The sequence below is a fragment of the Centropristis striata genome, chromosome 16, assembly GCF_030273125.1.
Source record: "Centropristis striata isolate RG_2023a ecotype Rhode Island chromosome 16, C.striata_1.0, whole genome shotgun sequence".
Taxonomy (NCBI): domain Eukaryota; kingdom Metazoa; phylum Chordata; class Actinopteri; order Perciformes; family Serranidae; genus Centropristis; species Centropristis striata.
Window position 1 is genome coordinate 24,055,108 of NC_081532.1, and position 19,499 is coordinate 24,074,606.

The 19,499-nt window shown below is 41.5% G+C and overlaps 1 protein-coding gene across 1 annotated transcript; it reads left to right on the top strand.

Annotated features, from left to right (window-relative positions):
• The first annotated feature begins 5,785 nt into the window (after nt 1-5,785).
• LOC131987678 (dehydrogenase/reductase SDR family member 13-like) lies at nt 5,786-16,649 on the top strand. The gene is made up of 6 exons (XM_059352524.1): nt 5,786-5,941; nt 7,366-7,484; nt 10,669-10,792; nt 12,129-12,301; nt 15,338-15,491; nt 15,925-16,649. The coding sequence occupies exons 1-6, from the start codon at nt 5,815-5,817 to the stop codon at nt 16,182-16,184; spliced, it is 957 nt and encodes a 318-aa protein (XP_059208507.1). The 5' UTR covers nt 5,786-5,814; the 3' UTR covers nt 16,185-16,649.
• Nucleotides 16,650-19,499: the final 2,850 nt, after the last annotated feature.

Below are 19,499 nucleotides of genomic sequence, written 5' to 3' on the forward strand. Positions count from 1 at the left end.
TTTTTCTTGTTTATTTACAATAAACACCTTGTTGATTACAAATGCTGTCTACTTAATGTTGTACACTGTGAACCATATATCAACCTCTCCTATGAAAGAATGCAAAAATCCTTCAACCATTTCTAAATCCAAATATGGTAATTTGCTTATAATTCTATTCATCATTTTTAATCAGTGTTCCAAATTGATAGTTTAGTAACCTTATGAGACTGATTTAGGTGAATTGGCTATTTTTTCCTCTGTTTTACAGAGTGGTGCCACAACAAATTATGACTTGGAGTAAACCAAGTCATATAATTTATTATAATAAACAATTATTTGTTCATTCATTCATTACCATTAACCGCTTATCCGCAATCGGGTCGCGGGGGGCTGGAGCCTATCCCAGCTGTCATTGGGCGAGAGGCGGGGTACACCCTGGACAGGACGCCAGACTATCGCAGGGCTGACACATAGAGACAGACAATCACACTCTCATTCACACCTATGGACAATTTAGAGTCACCAATTAAACCTAAGTGCATGTTTTTTGGACTGTGGGAGGAAGCCGGAGTACCCGGTGAGAACCCACGCTGACACGGGGAGAACATGCAAACTCCACACAGAAGAGCCGCAGGCGGGAACAATTATTTATGATAATTATTAATAATTCTGATAGCCATCTAACCACACTTTTGAAACATGAGATCCACACAAGTGTTGCTCAGGTTCATCCTTAGATATCTGATATCCTTATGGGAGGGATAGCATTTATGATAACGCCCTTTTATTTACATATTTGACGTGCAAAGGTATCAATTATTCATAACAGAGGCATCCTTAATTTCCAACGTGTGTGTTTGTGACAATGAGTCTGTGTCTGTGTGTGTGTGTGTGTGTGTGTATGTGTGTGCGCGGTGTCTGTGCGTGTTATGAGGGGCATTTTATGCCAGCACACTATACTAAAACGCGTGTACAGCGCCTATGCGATGACATCAAACGTCTAACGTGCGCGTGTAAATTCCATTCACTTTTAATGGACAGACAGGCGTCACGCAGGCGTCACGCAGGCGCTGTACAGGCGTTGTTGCACATATGAGGGGTATTTTATGCCAGCACACTATACTTAAACGCCTAGAATGCGTCGCCTGTGCCAGCATAAAGTCTGATTAATAGGCGTGCTTAAAGACACGCGTATTGCGAGTACACCAGATAACATGGGTGACGGGTGAAAAGTGCCACGAGCGAACGTAGTGGACGCCTGTGTGTGTGTGTAACGCGTGTACGCCTATAACAGTTCAGCTGTTACACAGAGTCTCAGCTTCATACGGGATTGTGAAAGCAGAACTTATAGATGAACTCCAAGCCCCAACAGAGCTGTCAGGATATTTCTATCATTTTCAGGCTTTTTTATTTTCTTGATGATATTTAATGATAGCAAGGGTGAAAGGGATAATTAAAATAATTTCAGCTACTTAAAAATAGTAATAGGCTACTAAAGTGCGACGCTCACAGCCAGTTCCCAGTTCGCTCTTGGACATACAGTTCATTACGCATCAGCTGTAATGTACAAATTGAATATTAAGTAGCCATGCGGACCTGTCCAATGAATAAGGATGCTTTTTTGAGTAATTTTATGCACTTGGACATACAGTTCATTAAGCATCAGCCGAGCATTGTCCGGTTCTGAGCTTTGTGCTCTGTGCGCGTTCTCATCAAAGGAGCTGCGATCGCGAGCAAGCTTCCCCCATATTCCAGGGATTTATTATGATGCAGCTACTGCATTGCCATGGTGATGAGATAAACAACATGAAAGTAGCTTACTTCAGAAGCGATCAGCAGCACCGGTGACCGGGCTCCGCCCGGTCAACTTCTGCCCGGCGCTCTGTATAACATGTGGCCTTACCAAACATCAGGCTCACCCGCCGGCATTAGTTATGATTATGATTAATAATCAATAATAATAACTATGTTAATAAATGTGAACCGTGCATGGTTCAGAGAACAGTAGCCTATACTAGTGCATGATGATACTTTTTCCCTCTTTTTTATGCTTGATAATAAGTATTTATTAATACAGGACTTTTTTTTGTCACGCAGTGTTGACATACTAATATTAATACCATCAGTATTTCCCAGTATCTCAAACCGAGAAGGTAGTAGTAGCAGATTAACTGCGATAGCGCCATCATTGCCACTGAGAGAGGATTTACAGACGTTTCCTTTTTCTTTTTCTTACGAGGATCTCGTAATTATGAGATCAGGATCTCGTAATTACGAGAAAAGGTGTCTATTTTTTTTTTATCCAGTGAATGCAATGCGCTTCCGTACACAAGCTCTCCCAACAGAGCTCTATAAAGGCTGTACACAATACAACAGTAAAGACAAAACATGCGTATCGGCTCTATCGCACGGCACAATAAATCATTTTATTGCACAAAGTGCCGACTACAAATGAACCCAAACAGTAGATAAGGTGTTAAGGAACAGCATAACATCAGACAGAATCCTCACATTAACGGCGATTGTTGTTTCAGTACCACGGACAGCTCATGCGTAACAGAACATGCGCAGATCATATCCTACAGCAACCAGTTAGTGTGGAAACCAGTAAGGACACAACACCGGCCTTTAATCTTACTGTTGTCTCACGCCAGTGTTTACTTGTACTGTTTAAGGTTGAGCCGCCAGCCGTTGTGAGAAATAAAGCACGACGCGGTGCGAGCCGCAAATATAACGACCACCCGTCAACGAAGAGTTCCAGGGTGGTCACAAGGGCCGAGTTACAAATGCAATTATACATTTATATCCTTTCTTACATACTTGTTTACATTTTTTGTAACAAAATATTTTTTTATCAAACTATGATGCCGAATTTTGAGTTTAACAGCCGCTTCGCTTCACAATTAAAGCAATCCATGTTTTACCAAGAGAGACCTATTACACAGTTTAGGCTGTTTCAGTCTACCTAAATGCAATTTAAGTACACGCCTCGGCTGATGCTTAATGAACTGTATGTCCAAGCGCATAAAATTACTCAAAAAAGCATCCTTATTCATTGGACAGGTCCGCATGGCTACTTAATATTCAATTTGTACATTACAGCTGATGCGTAATGAACTGTATGTCCAAGAGCGAACTGGGAACTGGCTGTGAGCGTCGCACTTTAGTAGCCTATTACTATTTTTAAGTAGCTGAAATTATTTTAATTATCCCTTTCACCCTTGCTATCATTAAATATCATCAAGAAAATAAAAACGGGCCTGAAAATGATAGAAATATCCTGACAGCTCTGTTGGGGCTTGGAGTTCATCTTTAAGTTCTGCTTTCACAATCCCGTATGAAGCTGAGACTCTGTGTAACAGCTGAACTGTTATAGGCGTACACGCGTTACACACACACACAGGCGTCCACTGCGTTCGCTCGTGGCACTTTTCACCCGTCACCCATGTTATCTGGTGTACTCACAATACGCGTGTCTGTACGCCTATGTAGTCACGCGGGTCTTCATGTCACGTATTTGAGGCGTAGTTCACCCGTCACGCAGCCGTCACGTAGGCGTATGCGCAACAACGCGTGTACAGCGTCTGCGTGACGCCCGTCACCCATGTTATCTGGTGTACTCGCAATACGCTTGTCTGTAAGCACGCCTATTAATCAGACTTTATGCTGGCACAGGCGACGCGTTTTAGGCGTTTAAGTATAGTGTGCTGGCATATTGTGAACGGACTGCTGTCCACATGGCTACTGAATATTCATTAGATAGGTCCGCATGGCTACTTAATATTCAGGGGTGACAGCGATTATGGCTTCTGCAGGCAGGTAAACCTACCTAATTACAATGAACTGTATGTCTGCGCGCTAAGCTGGGAACTGGCTGTGAGTGTCGCACTTTACTATTACTATTTTTAAGTAGCTGAAATTATTTTAATTATCCCTTTCACCCTTGCTATCATTAAATATCAATTCAATATCATTCAAACCTAGAGAGAGAGAGAGAGAGAGAGAGAGAGAGAGAGAGAGATTTCCTTAACAAGAAAATAAAAACTGGCATGAAAATAATAGAAATATCCTGACAGCTCTGTGGGGGCTTGGAGTTCATATAAGTTGTGCTTTCTTATAAACAATACCATATGAAGCTGAGACTCTGTGTAACAGCTGAACTGTTATAGGCGTACACGCGTTACACACACACACAGGCGTCTGCTACGTTCGCTGGTGGCACTTTTCACCCGTCACCCATGTTATCTGGTGTACTCGCAATACGCGTGTCTGTAAGCATATTAATTAGCCTATTAATCAGACTTTATGCTGGCACAGGCGACGCGTTTTAGGCGTTTAAGTATAGTGTGCTGGCATAAAATACCCCTGATACTGATGTGCGTGTGTGTGCGTGTGTGTCTGTCTGTCTGTCTGTCTGTGTGTATGTGTGGTGTCTGTTTGTGTGTGTGTATGTGTAGATAATGAACATGGTGTTTAAATCAGAATGGTACCTGAGCTCAACAGCAACAGCAGCAACAGGTGATCCATGTCCAGGTCAAGCGCCTCTCTGGCCGTCTGTCTGTCTTCCTGTCTGTCTCTGCTCTGATCAGCACGTGCTGTCCTCACTGTGTATCTGAGGACACATCAAGTCAAAGTTTATTTGTAAATTTAAAACAGCCAGTGATTGACCAACTGTACAGTTAAGCCTCAACACACAGAGCAACAGGCACAAGAAGCTGAAACAATAGAAGCAAAATAAAAACAGCAGAGTAAAAACTAAAAGCACAGTCACAATAAATAGCTACAATAAAATATTTGGAGCTTTACTGGAACATAGATTCTATATTTACACTTGTGATCAACTTTAATGTGATGACAAGCTGCTGACAGATCACAGGTTGTAGGACTGTGGTTTGTGTTACCATGACGACATGGGCAGGCTGAAATGTTCCTATCAGATGAATGCAGTCAGAGTCTTGTTGTTATTTCCTGTAGACGTGTCGTCAGCAGAGAGAGAGAGAGAGAGAGAGAGAGAGAGAGACAGAGAGTGTGTGTGTAGGTTTGTGTGTGTGTGTGTGTGTATGTGTCTGTGTATGTGATGTGTCTGTATGTGAGTGTTTGTGTCTATGTGTGAGTGTGTCTGTGGCGTCTCTCTGTTAGTGTGTGTGTGTGTGTGTGTATTTGTGTGTGTGTGTGTGTGTGTGTGTGTGTGACCTTGGTGAGGGATGAAAACTTTATGGTCATTTTATGGGTTTTTTTGGTTATTATTGTGTGTTTTTTTTTTACAACATTCATCATGTTTATAAATTCATTCCATTTCATTCAAGTTTCAACAAATAATGTATCAACTTTTTTCTGGTTTCTGTCGTTCTGTGTTATTCTTCTCAAAGACATGTATGACTTGTTGTGATTGTGTTGGTTCCACAGAGCTGCAGGACTTAAAGATTATATAGATTTATATGTTGCAGTGAAACACAGAGAGGAGAATCTAGAAAGAGCTAAAATAACTCCCTGAAACGGCTCCTTGGGGTTCAGAGGGTTAAATCAAAGATAGATATGTCAACAGTGGGTTTATTTTGAAGGTTTCAACAGGAAGTGGTCTCACCCTGCAGCGGGAGTTTCAGTTGAACCTGCGTCAGGTGTGAACAGAACTGGTTGGACCGGACCGAGCGGGGACGCCCCTGCAGCCTGCAGCAGGACGAGTCTCTCAGTGTCTCAGTCTCTCTCTGTGTCTCAGTCTCAGTGTCTCAGTCTCTCTCTGTGTCTCAGTCTCAGTGTCTCTGTGTCTCTGTTTCAGTGTCTCTCTTTCAGTTGCTCTGTGTCTCAGTGTCTGTGTGTCCGTGGTGAGACATCATGTTCCAGCTGCTGCTGCTGGCTGCGGTGCTGCTTGGAGGATATCTGGTCCTCACTCAGACTCTCTTTAAAAGGTCTAAATGTAAAGGGACCGCGGCCGTGGCCGGGAAGACCGTCATCATCACCGGTGAGTTGGGGGCAGGGCCTCTCTGCGTCACTGCAGGTTAATCTGACCAAAAAAACTTGTAATTAAAAAAAGAAGTGTAAAATTGAGCGTGTAATAACATGTAACTAGAAAATTTCCTCTGAAGAAATTTTGAAAGGGCCACGGGGGCTACTGCCGGTGTATGTACACTATAGTGAGATTCTTCAGAGATTTCTAACAAATTAATACTAGAAATGTTATGATACTATATAATATACAAGGAGCACACCTACAACATGCATTCCTTTTCAAGTATTTATTTATTTATACAGCAACCTATGCCCTTTAACCTCAAAATGTGTTTGTGTGTGTGTGTGTGTGTGTGTGTGTGTGTGTGTTTGCGTGTGTGTGTGGAACATGTGTATCTTGAGGAGTGTGCAGCTATTGCTGGATGGGACCAGTGCTATTAGTCCCTAATAACAGATTCACCAAACCTCTTTGAAATCATCCCCATTTTACCAGCAGAAAATATCTTAACGCTGTTTGTTTTCATTCTAATTTCACAACTAAAAGCAAAAGTGTATTTCTGCAGAGTTGGAAAGATCAAAATCTAATTCTTTGTTTTAGTGGGCGGTTATTACTTCCAGAGAATTCAAATCTTTCAGGTTTATTAAACAAATAAAAGCTTGTACCGACATTAGCAGGTAAGACAATGCTGCAGATCTGTGATGATAAACGACTTATTACTGAATGGAAAAATGTTGATATATTCTGGAGAAACTGATTTATTAATCATTTAAAAGTAATTTGACATTAATAAGGACAAGTACTGATAAATAAATGAATAAACAAATAAATCTGGTTAGTGATTTACATCTAAACAGCTACAGAAATACTCAATGTTAATATTATTTTCACACATATAAATCTATCAAACAACATTTATTTATTTTACTCGTAAAATTTACACATTTTCACAATGCCATTCCCAGATAAAAAACTTTTCTTTACATATTTTTTGAACAAGACATTTAATAACCTTTTTTGTTTTATTTTCTGACATTTTATAAACTAAACGACATCAGTCCTGTTCACAACAACGGAATCTTTATTCAATTTCAACATTTTAACCCTTTAAATGACGGTTTGTTTTACAGAATGCAACTTTTATTTTTATTTTAAATAATATAAACATAAAATAATAAATAAACTAAATTCTAGAGAGGATTTACATTTTTATGCATTTTTATTATTTTTCTTTCTGTAATAAAATCACTTTCAATGATACATTTTAATATTAAACTTTTTAAAAATATTTAATTAATTCACGTTTTTTCCTCTGCTGCATTAAAAGAGAACCTTTAACTTCTCTCCATCTCTCTGAATATTTGTGAGTCTTTGTTGCCAGTATTGATGTTTCAGCACTCATCACCAGTTTGATGTGTTGTTGTTGATGTTTGTGTCAGGAGGGAACACGGGCATCGGGAAGGCCACGGTGCTGCAGCTGGCTCGCCGTGGAGCACGAGTCATCCTGGCCTGCAGGAACCGAGACAAGGCCGAGACCGCCATCACACACGTCCAAGAGGTGAGGACACACAAACACACGCACGCACGCACGCACCCATACACACACACACACACACACACTTGAACGTGAACTTGCCGTGAGAAGTGCGGATCGCTACGAGACCTTTCGAGGTGCCGTGAGAATGTGCGGTGGCACCGCAAACTTTTGTTTGGCAGAAACTACTGTCTTTTATGCTCTATTTAAAACGTGTTTCATGTCTAAACTCAAACTACACACAACTGGCATTATTTTTTATAGTTTATAGCTCGCGTTTTCCACCATCAATAACCCGTTCTAAATATGAGGGGATAGATGATTTTCTTTCATCTATTTTCATATTTTAGACTTCACCTACATACTGCTGCTTACTTGTGCAATGATAGTATGTTGAAGTCTATATGTTTTGATGTTAAGATTGTATATTTTCTTAAGTCTACGTATATATTCTGCTATTTCCACTATTTTTATATATACCGAATTTCCAATAAAGTACTTGTGATTCTGATTATGGAGCGCACACATTTTTCACAGATAACCTGCCTTAATTACTGTGTCAAAGTCCCGATCGCCGACCGTTTCCCCTTTGGTTTAACATGGAGATGTTAACGCTGCAGGTGCACAGCCATCCATGACGCACAGATCTTTCTCTCCGGAGAAAAAACGTGTGTGGAAAATCCTTCCAGAATAAGTCAGGTGTGGTGCATATTTGATCCCGTATGTGATGTTTAATTGGGACAACAAGTTAAGTGTGACTTATAAACTGATGCGTAAAAATGATTATGGCACGCATTACGCACTGGCAGCTCTAACGGCTCTGACTTCAGTCAATAACGGTGGCGTTTAGAAGGAGCGTGTGTGGAGGGACCCTTCTGTCATGGTGCAGGTCTCTGATCCGGCTGCGTTAACAGCCACAGTGACACCTTGTTGCTGATCCCAGACCTGAGGAACTAAAAAGCAAATTTTTCCTGCCTCCATCCCGGAGATCACCACGTCCACCTCGCGCGCAGTGGCAGCAAGTTGATTTGTCATTGTTTTGTCGATAATCAGCGGGCATGCCGGCGATTTATAGTCATTTGCATGTCATTTGCGTATTCATTTTCGGGAGGAGCCGGGGCGTGGTTGGTGGCTCGTGCATGTGCGCTCAGTTCCACGCAGGTTGGGATGTATCAAGGAAAGGTGCGCTGAACCTTGCGTAAGCACAGTTTGATACATGTGGAGGTGAGTTTGCGTACGTACTTTACTAATTTTGGGAGTACGCCATCTTTCAGTATGAAAGCTACTCACTCTTTGATACACGAGGCCCCGGGTCTGTGTGCGTGTAGGTGTGTGTGTGTGTGTGTGTGCGCATGTGTGTGTGAACATAGATTCTATATTTACACTTGTGGTCAACTTTAATGTGATGAGAAGCTGCTGACAGATCACAGGTTGTAGGACTGTGGTTTGTGTTACCATTACAACATGGGCAAGCTGAGACGTTCCTATCAGATTAATGCAGTCAGAGTCTTGTTGTTATTTTCCTGTCAACATCAGCAGAGAGAGAGAGAGTGTGTGTAGGTGGGTGTGTGTCTCTGTGAGAGTATGTGTGTGTGTGTATGTGTGTGTGTGTGTGTGTGAGAGTGTGTGTGTCTGTGTCTATTTATTATCCTGTTTATTGAATTAATAATTTAATATTTAACTAAATAATTAATTAATAAGGAGAAGTGCTGATAAATAAATGAATAAATCTGGTTGGTGATTAACACTAGTGCTTCCGAAACAGCTGCTGAAATACTAAATATTAATATTATTAATAAGTCACTCCAGTGTCCTGCAACATGTGCTGAAGGACGAGTCACACAAGTCTTCAGCTCTCAGAGCTTCAGTGGAAGTGGAAGTTACACCTTCACTCTGACGGGTTTCTTTATTTCTGTGTTTCCTACTCAGCAGATTAATATTAAAGAACTATGAAGGAACCAAGAGGAAATATTTCATAGACAGAAAACAAACAAACAAACAGAATGTTTCATATTTCAGATTCTCTCACCTGTAGGCTTTCTGATGATGATGATGATAATCATGATGATGGTGATGATGGTGATGATGATTTCAGGTTCTGCCCTCCGACTGTTTGAGTCCTACCTAGCTGCGAGATCTTTTAAAGTATCTTGAAAGGGAGAAGTGTCCAAACTACAAAACCTTTCTATTGGGGTGCCTCAAGGCCCAGTGCTAGGCCTCCTTCTCTTCTCAATCTACACCACCTCACTAAGCACAATCATCCTCCATCATGGCTTCTCATACCAGGGTCCTTGCTGATATCTCCACATGATGACAGAACATCACCTTCAGCTCAACCTCTCAAAGACGGAGCTCCTCGTCATCCCACCCCGCCCCCCCTTATATCAGCCTATCAATCTTTAGCTTGGATCCATGCAACTCGTCCCACAAGCTCTGCACAAAAACTTGGGTGTCATGACTAATGACAAACTGACCTTCAAGGTTCATGTGTCCTCAATTGCTCGATCTTGTCAATTCTCCCTGTACAACATTAGGAAGATCAGACCCTACCTGACCGAACAATCCACACAACTCCTGGTTCAGGCCCTTGTGTCATCACATTTAGACTACTGCAACTCTCTACTGGCAGGTGTTCCTGCTGCACCACCAAGCCTCTGCAGATGATCTGTCTGGTCTTCAACCAGCCAAGGAGCGCTCATGTCACTCCGCTCCTCATCTCTCTGGCTCCCGGTCGCAGCATCATCAAATTCAAAACCTTGTCTCTAGCTTACAAGCCAGCAACAGGCACTGCTCCTGCTTATCTGAATTCCTTTGCTCAGGTCCACAAACCCTCCCGCCCCACTAGCTCTTCCAGTGAAAGACGTCTGGCTCCTTTGCTGCTGAAGGCCTCTACGTCTCAAACCAGACTCTTCTCCTCTGTAGTGCCCCTGTGGTGGATCCAACTTCCAAACTCCATCCGGTTTGCTGAGTCCTTATCAATCTTCAACAAGAGACTGAAGACCAAACTCTTTACTGAACACCTTCACTCTTGATCTACACAGATGAAACAATAAGTATCTCACTGACCGCTACGTTATGTCCTAATAGACTCAAATTGAACCCACGGCACTTACTCTGCTATGTTTCTTGACTTCATCCTTGTTTGTGTTGTATTACTCTCATTTGTACGTCGCTTTGGATAAAAGCGTCTGCTAAATGTTTGTTTCAGGAAACAGGAAGTACTGACGTGATCTACATGCCGTTGGACCTGGCCAGTCTGAAGTCTGTCCGCTGCTTCGCTGAAATGTTCCTGAAGACTGAAACCAGACTAGACCTGCTGATCAACAACGCTGGTACACACACACACACACACACACACACATAGACACACACACACACACATAGAGACACACACACACACCTACACACCTTGTTATATGGTTAGGGTTATATTGGTATTATATAATTATTTTAGTAAACATAAGCAGCAATTGAAAGTAACCGAACTTCAGTGAAGATCTGAGGTCTGTTTCTTTGGATTTTACATGATAAGATTTGTGACATTTGTTTGTTTATTTTTGTTGGATTTAATGTGAAACATTAAAGTTGTCTGTGAGGTTATGATCCCGCCTCAGATTATCAGCTGCAATACAAACAGCTGCAGACGTTCCGGCTCATCTACTTTAACCTGCGGACAGAGAGCAGCTCAGGTGTGTCATCTGTCAGGTGTGAGCAGGTTGAGGCACGTCTGATATGAAATGCAACCGCTGTTTGAATCCAGAAAACTCAAACATCTTTTGTCTTCTTTGTCATTTAACTGAGGTCAGAGTTACACTGAGAACAGCTCAGATACACTTTAACATTCACAGTCTGGATTTAGTTTTACTTTTAAATTAGTCACATTTTGTCATCTTGATATTCTTTAACCCACCTACTAATATATTATTATTATTATTGATATTATTATGCTTTTATTCTTTATCAAACATAGACATCAGTGTTTATTTATAAATATATTTTTTTAAATCTATACAATTAATTTGAAATTATTCAAACGTCTAACATTAAAACAATTTAGATTTATTTTTTAATTTTAAATTACTAATATTTTGTAATCTTGATATCCTTTGATCAATAAAAGAATATATTGTTATTATTATTATTATTATTATTATTATGCACTTATTCTTTGTCAAACATATACATCAATTTGTTTAAAAATGAAAGTAATAAATTACATTATTTTAATATAAACAATTAATTTCAAATTACTTGTTTAAGTCTGTACATTTCTGATTGTTTTTATGTTTAAATTTTCTGCTGCACCATCAAACCATCATTGTAACAGCAGTGTTCTTGTTCTTCAGACCTGACAAAGCATCAATTCAGCATCATTTTGTAGGTATTTCAGCATCCTTTAGATCAGTTTATTCACATTATATCACAGATAAATCTCTTTATTCAGCTTTAGACTTATGTGTTAGTGCTGCAGCAGCAGCTACAGAGCAGCTGGATTAGTCATTAATATCGGCTGTTGTTCAAACTGATGCGTCTTGTGCAAGTAAAATAAATAAACACAATGTGACCTAGCGAGCGGTTGTTATATCTCAGTCAACAGAAAAGAAGACACAGATTGTTTTTGCAGAAGTCAAACCTGACACGACCTTTAAATGTGAACCCGTCCTGCAGGTCTGGTGGCTGACGGACGCACTGAGGACGGTTTCGGCATCCAGTTTGGGGTCAACCACCTGGGTCACTTCCTGCTGACGAACCTGCTGCTGGAGCGTCTGAAGGAGTCGGGAGGAGGACGAGTGATCACGCTGTCCTCCATGGCTCACCGCTGGGGACACATTGACCTGGAGGTGGGTCACCGCCACCTCCACAGACTTCACAGGACTTCTCAGTCCTTTCTGTCTCAACTCTGTTTCAGAGTTCCACTGTCTCAGGCCTGTTCAAAGCCACCAGACTCCTTTGACAAAAATAGTAATTTTACCCTGCAGAGGTGTTGGTCTGCCATCTGCGCAGTATATAAAGCACAAAGAGTCAGTTAGGGTGGGAGGGAGGGGAGGTGGACTTTCATCAAGAGATGTAAAAAAAGACCTAAAATGACTCAAAATGGTCAAAGACAGACACAAAATTACAAAAAAAAAGTAACAAAATTACGTAAAATGACCAACAAAAAACACAAAATGACTAAAAAGAAACACAAAATGGCCAAAGAAACATACAACAAGATGCAAAATGACAAAAAAGACGTAGAATTATTAAAAAAGACACAAACTTACCAAAAACAGACATAAAATGACCTGAAATGACCAACAAAAGACACAAAATTACCTAAAACAGACACAAAAAGAAACAAAATAGCTCAAAAAAGACACAAAATTACCTGAAATGACTAACAAAAGACACAAAATGACTATATGAAGTTACAATAAGACACAAAATGGCCAAAGAAAGACACAAAATTACCAAAAACAGACACAAAAAGACGCAAAATGACTAAAAAAAGACGTAAAATGACTAAAAAGAGACGTAAAATTACTAAAGAGACGTAAAATGACTAAAAAAGACACAAAAATGACCAAAAACAGACACAAAAAGACATAAAAAGGCCAAAAGATGACACAAAATTACCAAAAAACGGACACAAAAGTTACCCAAAACAGACACAAAAAGACGTAAAATGACTTAAAAAAAGATGTAAACAGACACAAAATGTTTGTGGAGAGGGACAGTTGGTTGTCAAGAGTCACGCCAAGGTTCTTGGCGGTTTCTTTGGAGACAACCACTGTGTCCTGGACAGTGATGTGGAGGTCAGTGGTGGGGGAGCCCTTCCCTGGGAGGTACAGTAGCTCAGTCTTGCCCAGGTTGAGTTTGAGGTGGTGCGAGGACATCCACTGGGAGATGTCGGCCAGACATGCAGAGATACGTGCTGCTGCCTGTGTTTCAGACTGGGGAAATGAGAAGATTAGCTGGGTGTCGTCGGCATAGCTATGATAGGAGAAGCCATGCGAGTGGATGAGGGAGCCAAGGGAGTTGGTGTAAATCGAGAAGAGGAGCGGACCAAGGACCGAGCCTTGAGGGACCCCGGTGGTGAGTAGACAGGGTTCTGAAACAGAACCCCTCCAAGTTACACGGAAGGTGCGGTCCTTGAGGTAGGATTTGAGCAGAGAGAGGGCAGAGCCAGATACTCCCAGGTGGTGAAGGGTGGAGATGAGGATCTGGTGATCCACAGTGTCAAAAGCTGCAGAAAGGTCCAGTAGAACCACCACAGATGAGAGAGAGGCTGCCTTCGCCTTGTGAAGCTGTTCAGTCACAGCGAGAAGGGCAGTCTCTGTTGAGTGGCCCTTCTTAAAACCAGACTGGTGAGGGTCCAGGAGGTTGTTCCCAAGCAGATAGCAGGATAGTTGGTTGAAGATAGCCCGTTCCAGAGTTTTGGAGAGGAACGGCAGGAGAGAGACGGGTCTGTAGTTGTCCACTAAGGATGGGTCGAGGGTGGATTTCTTTAGGAGAGGATTCACCCTTGCTTCCTTCAGAGAGTTAGGAAAGCAGCCAGTAGTCAAGGAAGTGTTGATAAGATGGGAGAGGAACGGGAGGAGATCAGGAGCAATAGACTGAAACAGGTGGGAGGGAATAGGATCCAGCTGACAAGTGGTAGGACGGGCAGAGGTTACAAGGCTGAGCACTTGAGGAGGAGACAGTGGAGTGAATGCTGAGAGGGAGGGAGACGCTGATGGGGAGGGAGGAGAGGCAGGTTGTGAGACTGGATGGGTAAATGACGAGCGCATGTCCTCAATCTTTTTCAGGAAGTGGTTGACAAAGTGGGTCGGTAGGAGGGAGGAGGTAGGAGGGGGGGGGTTGGAGGGACCAGGAGATTTGTAAAGATGGAGTAGAGCTTCTTCGGGTTGGAGAATGAAGATTGAATCTTGGCCTGATAGAAAGAGCTTTTTCCAGCTGAGATCAGAGATGAGAAGGCAGCAAGAAGAGATTGGTAGTTGCGTAGGTCCTCAGGGTGTTTAGTTTTCTGCCATTTCCGTTCTGCTGCCCGTAGGGGAGCTCTGGTGGCACGCACAGAGTCCGACAGCCATGGGGCAGGGGAGGACTTGCGCACTTTCCGAGGAGTGAGAGGACAGAGTGAGTCAAGAGAGGAGGAGAGGGTGGCAAGGAGAGTGTCGGTTGCAGAGTTAGGCTGCAGAAGTGAGAATGAGTCTGATGAAGGGAGGGATGAGAGACATTATGACCAAAAACAGACACAAAATGATGCAAAATGCCTAAAAAAGACGTAAAATGATTATAAAAGACACAAAAATGACCAAAAACAGACACAAAAAGACATAAAATGGCCAAAAGATGACACAAAATTACCAAAAAACAGACACAAAAGTTACCCAAAACAGACACAAAAAGACACATTATGACCAAAAACAGACACAAAAAGACAAAATGACTAAAAAAAGACACAAAATTACCTAAAACAGACACAAAAAGAAACAAAATCGCTCAATAAAGACACAAAATGGCCAAAGAACGATGCAAAATGACCAAAAAATGACAAAATGAAGCAAAATGACCAGAAAAAGTCGCAAAATGACCAAAAACAGACTTTGCACTTTGTCATCCAGTTTACTGCGGAGCGAGAACTTTTCCTGCTGATTATTCCTCTGCTCTGTGTTAAAAGTCATCGGACAGGTTGCGTCACAGAGCATTAGAACTGGTTCTGGCGCTGCAGGATTCCTGAGCTGATGTCGTATTGTTAACAGAGACATTCCTGCAGCGTCGTGTCACCTGTGCTCATCAACCTGTTGTGGCCGTGTGTTGCCTTATGCATACACACACACATTCCTGCAGCGTGGTGTCACCTGTGCTCACCTGATGTGGCTGTGTGTTGCCTTCAGGCTCTGGCTGTGAACAGACACCTGGGGACAGGGCAGTACAGCTGGCAGTTCTTCCAGGCGTACTGCAACAGCAAACTGTGCAACGTGCTCTTCACCCATGAGCTCGGCAAGAGGCTGCAGGGCTCCAGTGTCACCTGCTACAGCGTCCACCCAGGTAACCACGGCAACCTGCAGAACACACTACAGTATGAGTACAGTAGTACCAATAAAAAAATATCAGTAAAAAAAGAAAAATGCATGAAAAAAACATAAGGAAAGTATCTGTGTGTGTGTATTAATCCAGGTGTGTGTACATTAATCCAGGTGTGTGTGTGTGTGTGTGTGTGTGTGTGTACATTAATCCAGGAGTGTTTGCATTAATCAAGGTGTGTGTGTGTGTGTGTGTGTGTGTATTAATCCAGGTGTGTGTGTGTGTGTGTGCGCGTGTGTGTGTGTACTAATTCAGGTGTGTGTGTGTGTGTCTGTGTGCATTAATTCAGGTGTGTGTTTGTGTGTCTGTGTGTGTGTCCTGCAGGTGTGTGTATGTATGTGTGTGTGTGCAGGTGTTGTGCAGTAATCCAGGTGTGTGTGTGTGTGTGTGTGTGCAGGTGTGGTGCGGACCGAGCTGTCCCGTCATGTGGGTCTGTGGCAGAAGGTTTTCATCGAGCCGGTGGCTCAGCTTCTGTTCCTGGACCCTGAGGCCGGAGCTCAGACCACGCTGCACTGCTGCCTGCAGGAGGGCCTCGAGCCTCTGAGTGGACGCTACTTCTCCTGCTGCTCCGTGCAGGACGTCTGTGCCGCCGCCCAGGATGACGCTGTGGCCCGGCGGCTGTGGGAGGTCAGCGAGCAGCTCTGTGGACTCTCATAGGGCCGAACGTTCAGCAGAAGAAATGTGAAGAATTATTCTGTCTGCTGGCTCCAACTGAGTTCTCTCTGGACACTTTAAAAAGACATTGAAAAGTAGCATCATTAAACATTGTAATATGCAAATTCTTTCTGGCAAATTAAAAACTGTGTAAAGACAAAATATATTTAATGTTTTACTTCACCAGTGTCACAGATCTGAGTCTATATATTCTGTCTGTGACAACAAGACAGAAGAACCAAAACACTTTATACAGGTGAACAGGTGAACAGTTTAACTGGTGAACAGGTAAACTGGTGAACAGTTAAACAGTTTAACTGGTGAACAGGTGAACTGGTAAACAGTTTAAGTGGTGAACAGATGAGCAGGTGAACAGTTTAAGTGGTGAATAGGTGAACTGAAGTAGTGTACTCATCTTAGTGAGCTGGTCCCAGCTGGTCCAGGTCCACGCAGCTCCAGCAGGGCCTTGTTCTCCTTGAAAGTTTGTGAAATTCTCCACTAACAGTTTTTCTGCAGCAAAAACCGTCCGACCAAAACTCAACAAAACTGTCAGACGGGTCAGGACTCAGAAACACAACCTCATCGAACACAAGGTGGCTATGTTAAAATAAAGTTTTCACAACTATCTTATAAACAGCTCAGCTGAGATTAAAATTGATTTCACCATTTTAATCTTTCATTTCTGGTCTTTGACTCGAAAAATGTCAAATTTAGCAACTTTTTCTCCATTTTGCCAAAAAGCTGTTTTCATCAGGAACATTGGCTGATTGTAGAAACTTTTCCAATATTAAGTAGTTCAAGAATTTTTGAAATGGTCAATCTGTTTTTATTTTTACAGATCGTTTTTTTTTCCAGGTTCAGAATGCAAGTTGAAATATGAACCTGAGAGATTTTCCTAAAGTAAACCTATTAAATTGCCTTAAGATTCCTATGAATCCTATGATTCCTATGTTTCTGCTTATTGGCTTCATATGAAATTCAGTTTGTTTGATCTGTCGTCAGGATTTAGACGACATACATAATATTTCCATAATAACATCACAGTATCAATGTTCAAAACTTTATCACGTTTTGTCTTGTTTTAAGGTAAAAACACTCCAGATATGAGTTATTCCTTTTTATCCTCCACAGAAAATAAAAACACCACAAATCTTTCATTCTGACTCATTGTGACTGAAAACTAATTCAAAGATATTCTACATTATTAAACATAATGCCTAAAATAAAAACACACACATTTCAAACAAGCTAAGTAAGAAAAACATATAAGGTATATATATATATAAATAACTTTAGACTTCCTCATTTTGTTTTACACTGAATGCACTGCAGTCGAACTTACAAACTTCTATTATCAGATCAGTGCATTTGGGCTCTTTCTGTTGGCTTATTCTACAATATAAAAAGTGACTATCGGTTATCCTGTTGAACACTCAAGCTCAAGTATGGAGTTGCTTTTTTTTTTTTTTTTCCCCCAAAGAGGAAGCAGCACCTACAGACTTCTCCATATTGTCCCTGTTTTCTGACCATAAGTGCTTAAAGAAGCAAGAAAGAAACAATTAACGACCAGACATCCCTGCCTAGCTGAGTTGTAGCTCAATTGCTAACTTCTCTTATTCTTGTCCATCTTTATGTTCACCTACGCTAAAAAGGCTCAGAGGCCATTTCACTTTTGCTATAAAATTCACACAATTGTGATTGTTAATGGTACAGTTCTCGATGATACCATATTAGTTTGTGTTAAGTTACTTGCGACTTAATTGCCTATTGCTTATTCAGTTGTTTTTAATTTTTTGTCTTAAACTGTCTTCATCTTTTGTTTCGTTAAATGGCAGGGGTCTAAGGGATAGTGGGAAACGCAAAGCTTTGTTTTTTTATGCTAATTGATTTAAAGCAGATTTTGACTTTTTTCAAGAAACTCATTCCACAGCTAATGAGGTTAATTTCTGGAGGTCACAGTGGGGAAACGATATCTGGCTGTCACACGGATCAGAGCATTCAGCAGGTGTGGGCACTCTGAAATACAACTTTACAGGTAACATACTGCACTCAGATATTGACATTAATGGTCATGGTAGAAAAAAATAAAAAACATGGTATAAATAAAAAACAAAAAAAACCAAACAATTAGCCTTTTTGTTTGCATCTCCATAACATATATCAAAATTGTGACTTTAATAAGTTCAATTCCCTATTAACAGATAAGAATTGTTAAATGGGTTTAAACAAAAAATAAGCTTTTTGAAATTAGCCACTTTTTCAAATTTCTGTTTCCAGCAACAGCCACATTTTAGAGAAGTCACTTCTTGTCACAGTCACATGACCACCACACCAGGATGTTGAGTAAACGTCTCGCAGAGATGTATGTATATTCCAAAAATGAGTTTTTTAATGATGATAAAGCCCCCAAAAAGGCGATTACTTTTTCTGAAGAAAAATAATATTAATAGACGGACCAATTACAATAGGGTCCTCGCACCGTTGGTGCTCGGTCCCTAACTAGGCCTGCTAGCAGGACTGAAAGGGACCGAGCAGAGTTGAGCCGTCGGGGGGGCCACGTCGGGCGTATGCTCAGTCCCTATGCGTGCCAAATTGCGTGTCTCCTACTACTCCGTTATTTCCTGTTGCCAGCAGGGGGCGCTATGACTGTGTGTCACTATTGACACGTGGGTGTGTTCTGGACTGGACCCTAATCACTTGTGTGAAATTTGGGACAGATTGGACAATGTATGGTCAAGTTATACAGTCTGGTGTTAGATGGCAAACTCCATATTTTGCCGCCATGCCACGCCCACATGCTGTGAAGGTCAGTAAAGGTGTTGATAAATTGTGTTCCCCAAGGCCTTTGGTGATACAGACCAAGTTTGAAGGCAATGGGATTAAATCTCTTGGAGGAGTTCTGTAAAGTATGCAACGTGGACATTTGATGAAAGGGGGCGTGGATAAAGCATAAGGGGCGGGGCTTCATGAAATATCGTTATTTACAAGTGTTAAGGGCTGGACTCTGATGAAGCATGACAAGTTTGGATCAGATCAGACAAAGAATGGAAAAGTTATAACGATCTCGTGTTTTATGGCGAGACGCCATATTTTGTTGCCATGCCACGCCCACATAGTGTGACTGTCGGTAAAGATTTTAATAACTTTTGATCCCAAAGGCCTTGTGATGGTCCTGACAAACTTTGAAGTCAATCAGGTTGAATCTGTAGGAGGAGTTCATTAAAATATGAAATGTGGTCATTTAATAAAAGGGGGCATGGATATAGCATAAAGTGCAGGGCTTTATGAAATATTATGATTTAGAAGTGTTAAGGGCTG

What these genes read in the sequence shown, in the direction of transcription:
- LOC131987678 (XM_059352524.1), top strand. Translation starts at nt 5,815, where the DNA reads ATGTTCCAGCTGCTGCTGCTGGCTGCGGTGCTGCTTGGAGGATATCTG. An exon ending in GAAGACCGTCATCATCACCG is followed by an intron (nt 5,942 to 7,365) that starts GTGAGTTGGGGG and finishes TGTTTGTGTCAG; the next exon opens with GAGGGAACACGGGCATCGGG. An exon ending in CTGCTACAGCGTCCACCCAG is followed by an intron (nt 15,492 to 15,924) that starts GTAACCACGGCA and finishes GTGTGTGTGCAG; the next exon opens with GTGTGGTGCGGACCGAGCTG.